The sequence below is a fragment of the Malurus melanocephalus genome, unplaced genomic scaffold (genome assembly GCF_030028575.1).
Source record: "Malurus melanocephalus ecotype Western Australia unplaced genomic scaffold, MMel_1.1 scaffold_50, whole genome shotgun sequence".
Taxonomy (NCBI): Eukaryota; Metazoa; Chordata; class Aves; order Passeriformes; family Maluridae; genus Malurus; species Malurus melanocephalus.
Window position 1 is genome coordinate 119919 of NW_026623282.1, and position 15322 is coordinate 135240.

The 15322-nt window shown below is 38.2% G+C and overlaps 1 protein-coding gene across 3 annotated transcripts in view; it reads right to left on the reverse strand.

Moving 5' to 3' along the window:
* The window catches only part of PPP2R2C (protein phosphatase 2 regulatory subunit Bgamma), a 138483-nt gene that overhangs the window by 15708 nt on the left and 107453 nt on the right, over positions 1 to 15322 (reverse strand). For all 3 annotated transcript variants that reach the window (XM_057365243.1, XM_057365246.1, XM_057365245.1), the window contains 2 exons: positions 13619 to 13783; positions 1556 to 1725 (listed from right to left, as the gene is read on the reverse strand). In XM_057365243.1, coding sequence (XP_057221226.1) covers positions 1556 to 1725; positions 13619 to 13783 — 335 coding nt within the window. The remainder of the gene's footprint in view (positions 1 to 1555; positions 1726 to 13618; positions 13784 to 15322) is intronic.

Sequence of the window (15322 nt, forward strand, 5' to 3'; positions counted from 1 at the left end):
TGAAGGCAGTAAGAACATTTCTATATTTTAGTTTATTTTGTTATATTATATAAGGGGTTTTGTTGTTGTGGGCCTTGTCTTTTTTTTTTTTTTTTTCTATGAACTTATGACTGCAATTATCAGTACTCATTTTAGCTATCTCAGCATGAAGAAATATAACTTTTTAATTGGCCCTACTGTTGGGTGTCAGACTGACTTAAAAGCAGCCAGCTTGTTTCACAGCTGCCTACATGAGGAAATAAAAGCAGGTGTCAAAATCAAGACAAACAGGTTGGCTTGACCAGCTACTCCTCCCAAGGGACAAGGCTGCCTACTAAATTAGCATAGGTATAAAATAATATATTATCTAAGTTCCAAAAAAATTAGATTTTATTCTGTTATATAAAACAGTCTCACCCTTACCCTCCCACGCCTTTTTCACAGCATATCAACATTCCTAACACATTTAGCATCACAAGCACTGCCATTTTAAGASCAAACTCAATTCTGTAGTCTTAAAGGTAAGGAGGCTCAGACTTTCCAATATTAACACACTGAACAGTGAACACTACCCACCAAAATTTAATGAGTGCATTGAGGGCCCACTCTGTCTACTAAATGCTGGCTGACAAAAACTGGGAAATTTTATTTGTTTTGACAAGAAATGCTACCAAACTCTCATCATGTTATTTTAAAACCTATCTTAATTATATTTACTGTGAATTACTGTATCCCACCTGCCATTATTGAGACACAGAAAACAAGGGGCTGATCCAGCACTGCCACAGGATTGTCTCTCAGCAAGCAGCACGAGCCAGATGAATGGCACTTTTCATACTTTGCCTACACTTTTTTAGGTAACTCAACAGTTTTTTTTTTCTTACTGCATTTTTTTATAGCAAGCAGTTTCTGTGTCACTTCAAGCCAGAGTCAAAAAATGTAAGCTCAGCCCTCTATTGCCAAACATAACAGATGTCAGAGTACAAACTTAGCGCTGGTTGGAGCCACTGGCATTTTGTCTGGATAATATCGCAATGAATTCAGGCAACCAGATGTGTCTGTCTGGCATTTGTGAGCTGCTGTGTCAGTGGTGATGCCAGGGTTTAACACAGATCATTTCTAGAACTAGGCACARGGGAGAATGCACAGATCAAGTTGTWAAAAGAAGTTCTGAAATGACACAGGTGTAAACTCCCGGCAGTCTCAGCAGGAGCAGAGCACTAAGCAACATGCAGAATCTTTTCCTTGGTTACTTTTAAATGTTAGTAGTGAAACACATCATTTAACACATAGATGCCAAAGTGAAGAGATGATGACTCTTGACAGCAGAATCCTTTTTTTCCCAATCCACAGGGAGGGCTACCTTGACTCCCCAGGCTTTACATTTCCTTACTAATGCTGCAACTGCCCTTTATTCTGCTACAAAGATGACACTGGGAGGATTTTTACCACCTTGACTAATTCTTAGAGCTTGCTGCTTTTCAGATACAGTAATGAGAAGTTTGCAGAAACACCCAGTATTTAAACAGTAAGATTCTTTAATAATGTTGCATTTTAAGATGTAGGAGATTCCTACCTGGTACGTTTCTACAGGCTTTGTTTCCATGTTCAGATCCCAAACCTTGACAGTGAGGTAATCTCTTGTAAGCATGTATCTACCRCTGTGACTGAATTTGACATCTGACACTGAAGAGATAATTTCTGAAAAAAATGATCTGTTACTGGGGTCTTCTGGTTCTTCATAAACTGTTCAAAGAAAAAGAAGCAAGAGGCAGAAATCAGAATTATATAAAAAATGCTCTGTTGTACAATCTGAAGTGTGCATTTGTTATGACACATGTAATTCAATCTACCAAGGAACACAATATAGAATTAATTCTATGTCCAGCACTTAATTCATTCTTTTAACTTTATGTAAAAATGCAAACTGTAAGCTTTAAGCATTACAATAATGTTATAGCTATGGACTCAAAGTATAATATTGGGCAATTATGCAAATACATCAGTTAGTTGTTCTGCAGATACCTATAGCAAGGCAGTTCAGGCTTTGGTCATCAAAATCCAGATGTCCCTGTCACATGAGAGGTGTGTGGGTGTGATCTCACAACAGTCCTGGCAGATGAGATCACTCAAAGCCTGCCCTGCTTGCCAGAACTCWCTGGCCCGGCTGCAGGGTGCCCATTGGTCATGTCTGAAGGGATCCGAGACTAACCATAAGAATTTTTAAAAGCAATTGCAAATTGCAATTACCTCTTCCTGGGAGGTGAGCATAAAACAGACAGTGATTTACCATTTGGAAGCATGCACTACGCAGTTGATGTGCAATTGCCCACAGTTCTGGAAAGCACTGAACTCACTGGTCAGCAGTTCTGTGCCATCCCACAAGGCAGCAGATCATGAAATATTGCTTACACCGTGCTCTACATGAAAACCCAGCTCTTGTAGCTGTGAGATTGGTCATCCCTGTTCAACTGTACGTAAAAATGATACTGGATCTAGCCCTACCTTACAGTGCCTAGAGCAATTCTGTCATCTTTCTGCAGGTATCTGTGGCTCTCTGATCCAACCAACCTCTGCAGTGAACTTCAGCAGAAATTCAGGCTTTCAGCTCTTTTAACTCTCAGCAAAATCAGTAGGGTTTTGGRACCTATGCCTAGAATATTCTTTGAAAATTGGCAATTTAGTGAATGTCATTTTCATGTTTCAAAAGCAGGTGAAGAAGAGCCATGTGATGAAACATGAAAACGTGCTGAAAGTAGAAAAACTTTTTACTGTCAGTCAATTTTTTTTTTTTGCATAGTCCACTGGCTCTCTCAATTATTTTATCCATGACTATGATTCAGACTCCTGGAAGCAACAAGGTTAGTTTCCATTAGGTGAAATAATGTTCTGCTGAAAGTTAAGGGTGAGTACGTGGGTGAAGTATGTGGGGTAATGCAAAAAATTATGGGCAATTTYCTTTGGGGGTGGGCAGTGGAATGCAGCCAGGCGTGCACATGAGAATAAGGTCTATATTTAAACATGCACCACACATCTAAATGGTAATGAACTACCTCAAAAAGGGGAAAAGAACTTTTCAGATAGACTGTAAATGAACAACTTTAAATAGCTCTTTAAAATTTTGCCTAGACATTCTGCAAAGCAGGCATTTTGTAATTATCCTGTCAGATTTTCAAGAGAAGTCTGATGAGCACAAAGCAATTATCATTTCTCATACCTCTTCCCTTTAATCTGTCCAAACTATAGACTTGGCTGGCAGGAATTTCATCCTCCTAATTATGATGTGAAGCTGCTATTAAAACCAGGAAGGAAAAAAAACAAAACCCACACTAACTGAACTACACCTTAATTTATAGCTTAGATATATTTTCTTGGCTCTATGTGTTTCATCCAATTTTCATCCAACTCCCAGTGATTAGGAGTGATATTTGCACCTGAATATTCTGTATTTTGTTAATTAATGAGATTAAACCATTTCATTCTTTATCTGCCCTATTTATTGCTTTTCTATGCTTACGGTATTAAGTATTAGAAAGACTTAGATTAATTAACTGTGGAACTAACAGAGGCATGAAAGTCTCATATCACTACAGGAAGATAGCAGTAGAAATTTTAGTAGCAGTAATTCTTTGGAGATAATTCTTCTAGTCAGCATAATCAACACAGGAAAAATGTTACAGGAAATAACAATAAAAATAATATTAAAAAGATAATATTAACCAAAATAATACTAAAATAGTAATTAAAATGACAGGAAATTAAGAAGCAGCTCCTAGTGAAAAGAAGAGAAAGCTTAGCAGCAACCAGCATCTGCCTGAGCAATCAGAACAGGGCATTAGCCTCAAGAAATGGAGGTGAGAGTRTTCTTGGGACTTGGCTATTTCTGGTTTAGCATCAACATCAGGTTATGCACATATTGCAAAAAAGCACAATCTTCCTTCAGTTTGACTAATGCAAGTTGAGTAACTGGAGACAGAACAGCAGTGAAATGACAGCCTTGTGACTTGGACTTCAGGCAAGCAATTCAAACTCAGCCCTGACCTCTCCAGGCTGATAGGAAAAAACCATGGGTCTAGCCCACTGWTTCTAAAACACATTTTCTGTTTATTACTGCTCAGGCTTATCTTTTGGAAGCTGTTCTTATGCCAAGGAGCAATCAGTATCTGAAACACCAGACTTCAAATCTACTTCTCTATATCTAAATAAATCTTGTTAGATCTGAACTTAACTGACATTTGATTACAGATTCCTTTATATCCTTTGATTGATTTCATCAATAATTTCCTAATAACTAACACTTGCCTTAAAAACCTTAAAAGGGGTATTTAACTTTCATTACTATTGTTCTTGACAATAATTATACGAAAGTGCTAATTATGTGAAAGACACAAAGTTACCTGTCTAGCTACCCAATGAACATGGGAATCACAAACGATGCAATGTGCTGACTTCTCACATGACACTTGCTCAGGCTTAAATGTGACCTTGATGGCAGGACTCTGGCACAGAGAAATATCACAGGATTGCAGAGGGAAGTGGAGCATATCTCTGAGTACAGCCAGTGTTTAAAGATGAGCCTGCCAGGAGCCTGCCCCTTATGCCACCAGCAAAACATGGGTAAACTGGGAAGTCTTCTCAGGGAGACAAAAATGCTCAATTCTTTTCTGCACAGCTTCCTGCTCACAAGTTACAAACCACAGTAGCTTCTCATAGAAGTCCAGACTTTGTAGAGAAGGATGAGTTCGTTGGAGGATACTTGCCAGAATGCTGTTTTCCAGAATCCTGAAGAAAATCTGTACCATAAAAATATGCTGCTTCTTTCTTAAAAGGAAATGCCATCTGCTGAAAACCAAACTCCTATCCCTCGTAAAAAATATTCTTGTTTCCTTGTGAATTTMTCTGATCTAATGCAGAATGGAGACTTTCCTTTCCCAGTGGATAGGAAAGACATATCTAAGTAGCGTGTTTATCATGCAGATGTCTAAAGTTTTTTTAAAAAATGGCCAGGAACAGCAGSAGTAGGTGGAAAAGGAATGTGTAGGTGCAGAGTCAGTGTCCATCTCATAGCTTCCCTCCCAGACACTGGCCAAAAGACAGCCAATGCCTCAGGGAGCAGCTAAAACAAGTGTGGTGCACTCCCTAACACCCCGTGGCTCTCAGCTGCACTCTGGGGGTGCTGCCACCTCAACTTCCCATTGACATGGGCCTCATTCCACTTGAAACTCATATACATTGGACAAGATACATCCAATAAAGAAAAACAAAATCCAACCCTAAGTAATTTTTAAGTTCTAAACAAGTACCTGGGAAGAGCTTTAATCATTGCAGGGTGTAAATGCCGGCATATGTGAACTTTAAAAAATAATAAAAATAATGCTAAAACTGTTTTATATGGTGGGTGCARTGTTGCAATCTGATATAGCACACAAAATCCTGTATTCCTCCCAAAATCATTCCAAAAAGGAAAACTTGAAGATGAACACAAATCTGCTCCACAGATTTGGTAAGAAATTCCATCAGTCATAGGATAAAATTATAAACAGCTTTAAAGACTCATTCCCTCTAGCAGAAAAAAAGCACTGTTTTCTTTCTGCTTATGAACAAATGCTAACTTATTAMAGAGATTTTTGACAGGACACTAAAAAAATGATACTAATTTGTATCCCATCCTGAAAACTTCTGATTTTATAATTTGCTGTTAATTAGATTTAAATCATTGGAAATCCTGCACCAACYCTCTCCCTCCCTCCAAAGACAGCTAATGGATATAGAAAATCCTCCAGTTCCTGTTCAAGGGTCACATTTACAAAGGGGTGAAGACAGGTTTGGCAACACTGGAAAGAGAATGGTTACTGAGAGGGAGAGGACCTTAGAGAACAGGGCCAACAAAGTTGGGGGAGAAAAGATAGGGAAAATAATTTTTCATTTTTGTTATATAGCAAGCAAACAGTCTGCAACTAGACTGAGTTAAGGACTTATTACAGATAAACCTGGGGGTTACACAGGTACACAAATAACAGATGTATTTCAGCTGGATCTGCAAACACCCATGGAGGATCAGATAATCCCTCATTGGGCTTTAATTTCATAAACACAGAAAACAGGTTCAGTCCAAGGCYAAATAACTTATCATTTAAACTAAGTCCCTGTTTAATTCCAGATCCCAAATGAAAATGGCTGCAATACCTGATTAAAATATACTGGAAAACAGTACTTTGAAAAGTGTGGCATGTCACAGGTTTTGACAGACTAGCTACAGTAAGGAAAGGAAAAGAACCAATATGTTTACCTAATAGCTGATAAATAAAAAAAATTAACCAAAATAACAAATTATTTAACTATACTCCAATAYTTTTAGATGGCAAATTAGTACTATTTCCAGTTCAGCTGTGATTTGCTCTACCGCATATATTTCATCAAGTTAAGCATAAAAAACATGAACTAAATTTCATTTGAACTTCTATGAAAATACTAATATTCTTTTCTTTTTTTTGAGTACCTGACACTTGTTACTAACATTCAACCCAGAAAGCATTTTTTCTGTGCCATTTAATTCAAGAAATGCTACATCTTGAGCTAAGCATAACTCTGAGCTTATGTCTAATGTGGTAGAGATCTCAAGAAGACATAAAAATGGGCAGTAAAAATGACCAGAAGTACCAAATTACCTCCAAGCAARGAATGGCTAAATAGACTGGGGTCTCTCAACCCAGGAAAGACTGAGGGGGTCATAATTAAGAGTGGCATGGAAAGGATGAATAGGGAACGACAGTTCACTTTGTACWCTGTCTCTTCCAATCAACAAGTAGGTGTCACCATGTTAAACTAGGAAAGGGCAAGCAGAGAGAAGAAGGTTCTTCACACTATGCCTAATCAAGCTACTGAAGACTTTACTGAAAGATAGTGGGACTGATAAAAAATATATACAGGTTCAAAAGTAACTGCAAAAATTCAAGGGAAAAAAAACCCCAAACATCCATTTCAGTTCTGTTAAATGCAGTAAGCTCATTTCCACTAAAGTCCCTGAACCTCAAGTTTCCAACTGCAAATTGCAGAGGGTAAAGATTATATACTTAGTCTGTTCTTACATTTTCTGTTGATGTTGCTACTGCCAATATCAGAGACAGAACTCTGGGCTACAAGGACTCTGGTCTGCCCAGGTATAGCTATTGTTAAGTACTGTTTAAAATCTATTTTAGGATTTCATACAAAAGAGTTCCTAAGTGCATTCTAAGGGAATCATGCCCAGCTGCAGGCTGCCATTAAAATTCACGGTCTCGTTATGCCTTTTAGCTTCATTACTCATGATAATAATTTGATTTACCATTATTATTTACTATATCTTTCACTATCTCTGAATGTTTTATTGTTTTGTATTAAGCCAATCCACTCACACATTCATCTCCCTTGGAAACTCTCAATAATAGAATATTCTGCTAATGTGACAATCTTGCCTTCTTGGTCTACACTGATTAATATGGTTATACATGTGAGTTTTTTAATCTGCTTTCATAAGCAATCTGAAATATTATTRTTTTGTGAGACATACTTGTTTAACATTTTATATTACCATAGCTGCAGCTGTTTACCCTGTTTTAAACTGAAAAAAGTACCTTTTTATACTTCAATTTTCTATTTGATTTTATATAATTCAGAGGGCACCTCTTTGTGCCCTGGTCACTTACACATAATTTTCCTTCTTTTACTCAAAGCAAATTTCTGACCCTACCTCCACACCACAAGGCTGAAATTTCACCTACCACACAGCATTCCTTTATCCAATGACCCAGCATTAAAACTGGGCTTCTCATCAATACCCCTGGAGAGCATGGCTTTTAAAAGTGGAGCCTCAAATCAATRTTTAAGAATCTGTTTTACCATCTGCACTGAGTTGCTGCAGCTTGTCACAGACCACAAGGGAYGGTGCATTAGTGCTGAAAGGCAAAGCCAGATCAATAGCTAAAGATCAGKGGGTGGGAGCTTCGCTGCAGAGTTGCTTAGATTAATGTAACTTTGCCAGTGAGTTTGTTAATAAAGAGAGAYGGTGCTAAAGAGAGAACAGGAATTGAAAAAGCACAAAGCCCATCTAGAAGATCAAGCCTCTTTAAACCTCGATCTCATAAAGACTTATGTGCATGTTTAATGCCACGTGTTGTGAGCAAACCCATGGAGTTAATGGCACATAAAACTACTACTCCTCTACAGCCRAAGTGATGTGTCTTTCTGATCTTGATATATAAGATTAGTGCTAAGTGGGGTTTTTCTCCCCCAGTGAAATAAGAGCTTGAAAGCTCGTTTCATGAGACATTAAAAAGCAGTATTTGTTGCATTAAAAAAAATTAAGCAAACAAGACAGGAATTTTAATAGACTGAATAATCAAATCAATCTTACAGCAATTATTTGCTTTATCTGTGTGTGGTTGGGGGAGAGGGGTTAATGAAACACCTCTTCAATCATAAATCATTTACCACTGCTTCAGGCTTTTCTCTTTCCTCCTACTATTTSATAGCTGGAAGTATATAAATCAGGTTTTCTTCTTCCTCCAATTTAATTTTAACRTATCTTGTGCAACTAGTAGAAATACTATATAGACATAATTGCATTTCTGTAGAAACATATTTGAATTTTCATTAGCCATGTTTTAAATGTCTTTATTATACATTCATCCAAACTGAGCAGAATGGGAGCTTTGGAGTCCGTGCTAAAGGCAATCTGTTACCAAATTTCAGTGGGATTCCTGCACAAGGAGAGATCCGTTCCAGCATCTAGTTTAGCATGCATGAAATTGTAGTAACAGACCTTTAGTGACAGTCATAATTACAAAATTATCAGGATATGGGTACATTTTTTCATTGGGGATATAAAATCAGCAATGCATATATGCCTTTGTAGTGCATGCCTAAAAATAAATCCAGAATTAAATAAGCCTTCATCAAGCACGGGGTCAAATCATTTCAGAAGCTCAGATAGGTTTCACTCCTGTCACATGAAACCTTGCAGATTTTGCCTGAAGTGGACATCACTTTGACAGTGGCCTCTCTGTGCACAAAGAGAGAGTGATGACTGTCTCTCTCTCAGATGATAACCTGACATGAGACCAAAGGCAGAAATAAAAAGCGTATTTTAGACGTAAAGCTCACACAGAAGAAAAACAAGTTGTCTCTTTTTCAGTCAGACAATAAGCATCATTCATTTGGAAAGGTCAATATTAATTAGCAAATCCAGCAGGGATAGTCGTCACAGGCTTTTTTTGTGCATCTGGTTGTTCTCTGTTGCAAATGAAAGATAATCCATATTCAGTCAGAGGTCTGAAAGCTGTCTTGTCTCTCAAATTCCAACCTGCTTTAAACAACTGGTAAATAGAATTAATTTCATTTTAAAAATTCAACATGTTTAAGTAGATTATCCTTGATTTCTGTCTTGGCTGCTTCCACAGTTCTGAATTCTTTAAAATCAAAGGTAATTTCAAAATTKAGTTACATGCCTGACTGACAGGTCAGTGGCATTTTTCCTGGGGAAAGACTGGCATTTCTTTCAGGCCTGGACTTCAAATGAGAATGTGGAAAAGGACTCTCAATGGAAAAATCACCCCCTCATCTTTGGGGTTGGTGAATCTCTGAATCACAAACCAAACCCAGAATTCACTTTGCATTGCTTCAAAGACCATTTTAAATTGTAAAATACTGATGGTCCAACCCATGAGATTGGGATGCACCAGCTGAGATGCTTTGCTGCRTTCAGGGGCAGCCCAGAGAAGACACCTGTTGGGGTTACCTGACACCTATAAAAGTTTCCTTGGTCAAAGAGAGGAGGGCTCTAAAGTGACCCCTGCTACAGACCCAGAGGATCAGGAGCTTGAGAAGCCTGGAGGACAGAAAGCACCAACAAATGGCCACAGAGGCTAACACTGTATAACCCCAACATTTGTGATTTGAAGATCACCGTGGCACAGAGAGCAATAAACTTGAAACTGCAGCTTCTCTTTCCTTGAAGTATTTTGCTGTAAACTTTGCACATGGGTAATGGATAATTAGAAATAGGGTTTTAGTCTACAAATACATGTTAAGAAATGAATACTAAAAAACCCTTAAAGCAACACAGAGAATTTAAATAAATTACTATTCTGAAGTATGCAATGACTTTAGATGTTAAGGCTATTACATGAAATACCAATAATTTTATTCTTGAGTGACTTAAATTTCCATATTGCATAACTATACAGTTTATTTTTACCATTTAATAATGGTTTTAATAAACCATTTTTTCAGATTTCACATGCTCAGTTTTCTTTAGCTGACTGCTTTATTACTTGATTTGTTGAAACAGCCATATGTACCCATCTAGCCTACAAGCTGTTTGGAAGAATGATATTAACTCTGCACACATTTATGAGGATCACTGAACATAATATTAGCAATAAAAAATAAAAACCAAATTAGCAACTATTTGTTAATTGAAGAGTTGCATATTATGCTGCTCTAAGTATAATTTTAGTCAGGATGCTCTTGCTGTAACAGTATCCCTATRCTTGTCTTCCYTGTCATCTGAACCCTTGCATGAGARTTTAAGGAATTTCAGGTGGGGGTTAATTATTTTATTTCTTCAATGTCCCCAGCTGAGTGCTCTAACAATGATACTGTTGCTGCTGTCATAGGTTTCCATATRCTGCCTTTTTTTCTACACTGCAGTGCCATGCATGACATCTCAAAGGCAATYTTTGGGTGTTTTGGCAAGTACACTATTTAAGGTAGTGAAAGGGAATTAAATTAATTCCCTGTCTGTTGCTGCTCAAGTCTGACTTTCATATCTAATTTAAATCCTTACCTATAACACCATGGACTGCAAGAACACCTTCCTTATTCCCACCCCTCTAATATCCTAAACAAGCAGTGACGTTCATCTCTTTGAACACCTCCTCTCCAGAACATTTTTGATGGCATCCTYTCTCACTGCTTGCCAAGTCTGAGAACAAAACAGAACAGCATTATGTATGTGCCTGTTCTGTGCTTACAGATTGGTCTTCCCCTGATATACATTTGTAATGGCTGCATAACATTTTCTCATGATCCTTCCTCAGCACTGCACGATCTGTTACACAGCTGTTACAAAAAGCAGTTTCAGGTAGTCTATCAGACACACAACACATTTTATCACACCTTATCAGTATCTCAATGACCATTTAAAATTCAGCTCCTGATCTGATATTCTTTCAATGCCTTATAAATAGATTTGGTGGCCTGAGGTAATTTTTCTGAGGCAATTTTTTAGAGATCCCCATTGCAACTCGTCACACAAATTGGCAGCTTGCTAATAAATCTCAGCATAGGAATCAAGGATGAGTACATATGGAAGAAGTCTCATCTCGTCCATGTCAAAGCCATAAGGATTTATAAAGGAAACCTTGCAGTGCTGCTGCTATTAATGCCAAAAAGAGAGATTTCACCACTGAGCTTAGAAAACCAGCAATCTTCAAGACATTATAATTCATTAACATCCTGTGTTGGTTGACTTACACTACAGATATTAGTATGTAATGTATTTTTACAGCATGATACAGTAATAATTCACTATACTCTCTAAATTCTAAACCTACAAATGGAAGGGCCCTTCCCCCAAGAGCTGCAATGGACTTTATCAGAGCTACAGAAATTTGAATAAATAAGGGAAAAAGGAGAAATGCAGAAGTTCACAACACATGCTCATTATCCAGGTATTTTTGTAAGTTCTACATTGGATGTTTAATCCCTAAAAATACATTCATCCATTAGAATCTTGGAACAGCACAAAGTGATGCTAGACTGTGCTGAGAAAGCACGGATGCATGGCAGAACACAAGGGTTTACAGAGACTCCAGCTGCAGTGTTTTGCTTCAGAAGTGAAGTCAGTTGTGGTGAAAGACTGGAAGACAAGCCAAGCTAGGAGAGCAGGGTACTGATCATGCATATGCACCAGATGTAAATTTAGCAGCTGTAAAGAGGAATCAGGTGCACAGTCAAGGTACTAGAGAGACAATCATGCAAATAACTAGATTTTGCAGACTGGTTTTTGATACATCCTTTTGGGCTGCTATGGGCTGTATATCATTAACTTTGCTTGTTTCTGAGGGCTATACTGAAACCACTCCAATCAGCAGTMCATGGGCCTACTCCTTTAACACTTTGGAAGGTCTACCATTGCTRTGTCAGTTTTGTACTGCACACACTCAGCTTCTCAATGAGCTTGAGTTCAGTGCAGCAATGCTACATTAAATGGCTATTTTCTAACTCACAGATCTGGAAAATGGGGTTTAATCAATGACCATTAGACCTTGCGCTCCCTTCTGGCATAAAATGCCTTCTTTCATCCAGCATTGCTGCATTGTGCCTTTAATAAGTTCTGATTGGCATTTGGCATTGAGTTACAGGGGCATGGAGGCCTTATTAGCAGGAAAAAATGGAAGTATTACAGAACAAAACAATTAAGTGGGACAGTATAACACACAGCATTGTGTCAGATTGTGTCATGCTTACATTTCACTTCATGGTATTGAATTCCCCTTATAAGTACAAGGAGATACAGCTAACAAAGGTAAAACACTTCTCTGYTTAGGAAATTGGCCTTGAAGGTTATTTTCTATAATTGGAGACCACATCSTAAGAGGTTCTGAGCATGTGCATTTCTCATTGCAGTCAAAAGACCTAGTCATAGGCTTTTTACTATAATTACTTCAGTTTTWAAAACAGCTTATGTATGAAATCTCATGTCTCATTTAGATCTTCACATTCTTTCTTCTGCCCTTTTGCCCCCAGTTATATGATCTGCCTACCTCAAACAGGTTCCAGTAGACACCGAAGGACACAAAACCTCTTTTATACTCTGGTACTATAACAATTTCTTTTAGATTTCCATCCAATATTTCAGCATCAGAAAAGAAAATGATGACCCAGTTCTGTGAGATGGAGGTGTCCTGGAAGAGCCCAGTCCTGAAGGTGACTAAAGCAGAGCCACCACAGTTCATTCATGAGCTTCTCAGCCACCAACCACATGCTGCCTTTGTCTGGGCATTGCCAGCCTCASAAGATTAGGAACAAACAGGCTGCTGGCACAAGGCAAAGTGCCCAGGCTTGCCAGATTACTGGTGGGAAGAACCACAGTCTATCTTCTCTAGACCATAAAGAGCTGATAGTAAGACAATATAAACATGCATGTTTCTTTAACTTTTACTTTGAGAACAAAGGACACTGAGATTTCCTAATCCAGAAAACAGATTCAGAATTTTGAAGGCAGTCTGACAATCAAAATTTACTTGCTGGAGCACTCAGAGTAGTATTCGTATATTCAAAACAGTATGCTCATCTACTTAAATACTCCCTCATYCTCTTTGATTTGTTAAGAATCCTCTCTCTTTTGCTAAAGAGTTTGGGGTTCTTCACCGATCCCTGCAATAAGAACTGTAAGGACAACCTGTCACAGACATGACTGTTGCCAAGTTCACAGMTAATGCTTGCACAGGTGAAAAAAATTTCTTCTTCTTGCTGTTTTCTTTCAAATGCACCTGCAAGTGAGAAACCAATAAACTGGGGTATGCACACAGCTATGTGCTGTCTGTGAACAGTAGGACTTTAATGACACCTGGGGCTCAGTGGAGCAAGGACTTACGCTTGGAATGTTTGTCACAGAGAGCCGATGCCCTCATGTCACAGAGTCTCAGGGATCCTTTGCTGCTGCTGTAGACAAAGAGATTGCAGTGGTGGGGATGGAACTCAGAGGCTGTAATTACTTCTGTCAGGTCCTCCATGTTGGCTGGCTTTATATCTACAATGTCTGAATGGAAGTTTCATCAAGGAAAATGAAGTTTTCTGCATGTAAACCACAACTCCTGCTTGAAGGAAGCATATAAATGCACACACATGTAATGCTTTCAGATTCAGATATACTCATTTATTTGGCAGTAGTGCAGTTCTAAATTGCCATACCTGGCCCACTTACACCAAACTCAAAGAGCAATGACAAACTTGAGGTCTGCACAGTTTTACTGCAGACGCCATTAGCAGCTCACCATTTGTCCATGCTGTGCAAAGACAGCAAAGAAACAGCGTTCCAGGGATGTAGAATTCTCACCTTCACTGAAACTGAGAGCAGATATCTGTATCTCCTGCACCTGCTATTGAAACCCCTGTTCCATCCCAGATAATACTGACTGATGGGGAACAATGCACAGCTCAGCTCTGCTCCCTCCAGTACAGCTCACTGGCTTTGATGATCATGCAACTTAAGCTAAAAAATATGTGTAACTTAAGTTAAAAGATTTGGAGAAAAAAAATACTTTTTTTACAAAGGCACATGTGGCAAACACAGAAGCATTTATGGAAATAATTTTGGGAGAATATATATTAGTACAGTTTCCTTTAAAAAAATTATGCACAGTATTAGGTTTGCTATTTGAATACTTACAAAGAAGCATCTGAAATGGCAGACTTAGATTTTTAGGCAAGTGACGCTCACTACCAAAATAAATACGAATTTCTGTGACTGAGAATCGTACACATGAATCATTTAAGTGAACATTATCTGGAACAAAGATACATCAAAGTTCAAGTTTCCCATGCACAAACTTGTCAGCTGGATCACCAAAGATTACCTACATGAAGTGCACCTCACATGGTGCCTCTCTAACACTGATATCTCCACTTGCACACATTCCACAACCAAACCCGAGCCTGTGTTTGGAGGAGAAGGCCAGTCTGTGCAAGATTGCTCACAAAGAAAAGAATGAAAGAAAGAGTCTCATGAGGGGGCTGTGAGAAAGCAGTACATACACAAGCATAAAATGAAAGAAGGAAATATGTATAGATATATATGTGTAAAGCACTACATTTAAATAAGATAGTGCATTTTCATATGGCCCTCAGCAATCTGCTAAAGATAAGCCATCCAAATGTTAACAAATCCTTCGAAAAAGAAGAGTAACATAACCCTATTTTACTGATGAGTTTGTGCRAGAAGCAAGAAAGGATTTGCATAAGATCACATGGGAAATGCATGATAGAATAAACCCAGATCTACTGAGTCCCAGTGCWGTGCCCTAAACACAAATCATCTCAGTGCCTGGATTCCCTGAACATAAAATTTGAATCAGCTGACGTTCAAAATTTAAACATCTCAGAGGATAAGATAAATGAGAAAATCTGTTTTACTGATGGCAAGAGAAATCATATATCATGGTACTAAGCCTGTTTCTGCTCCCACTGTGACCACTTCCCAAATGGAAGACCTTTGATTGATTTCTGTGGGAATGGGATAATGTCTATCACCACATTTACACTCTATACTTTGATCTTTCCCCAAAATATAGGTCTGGAA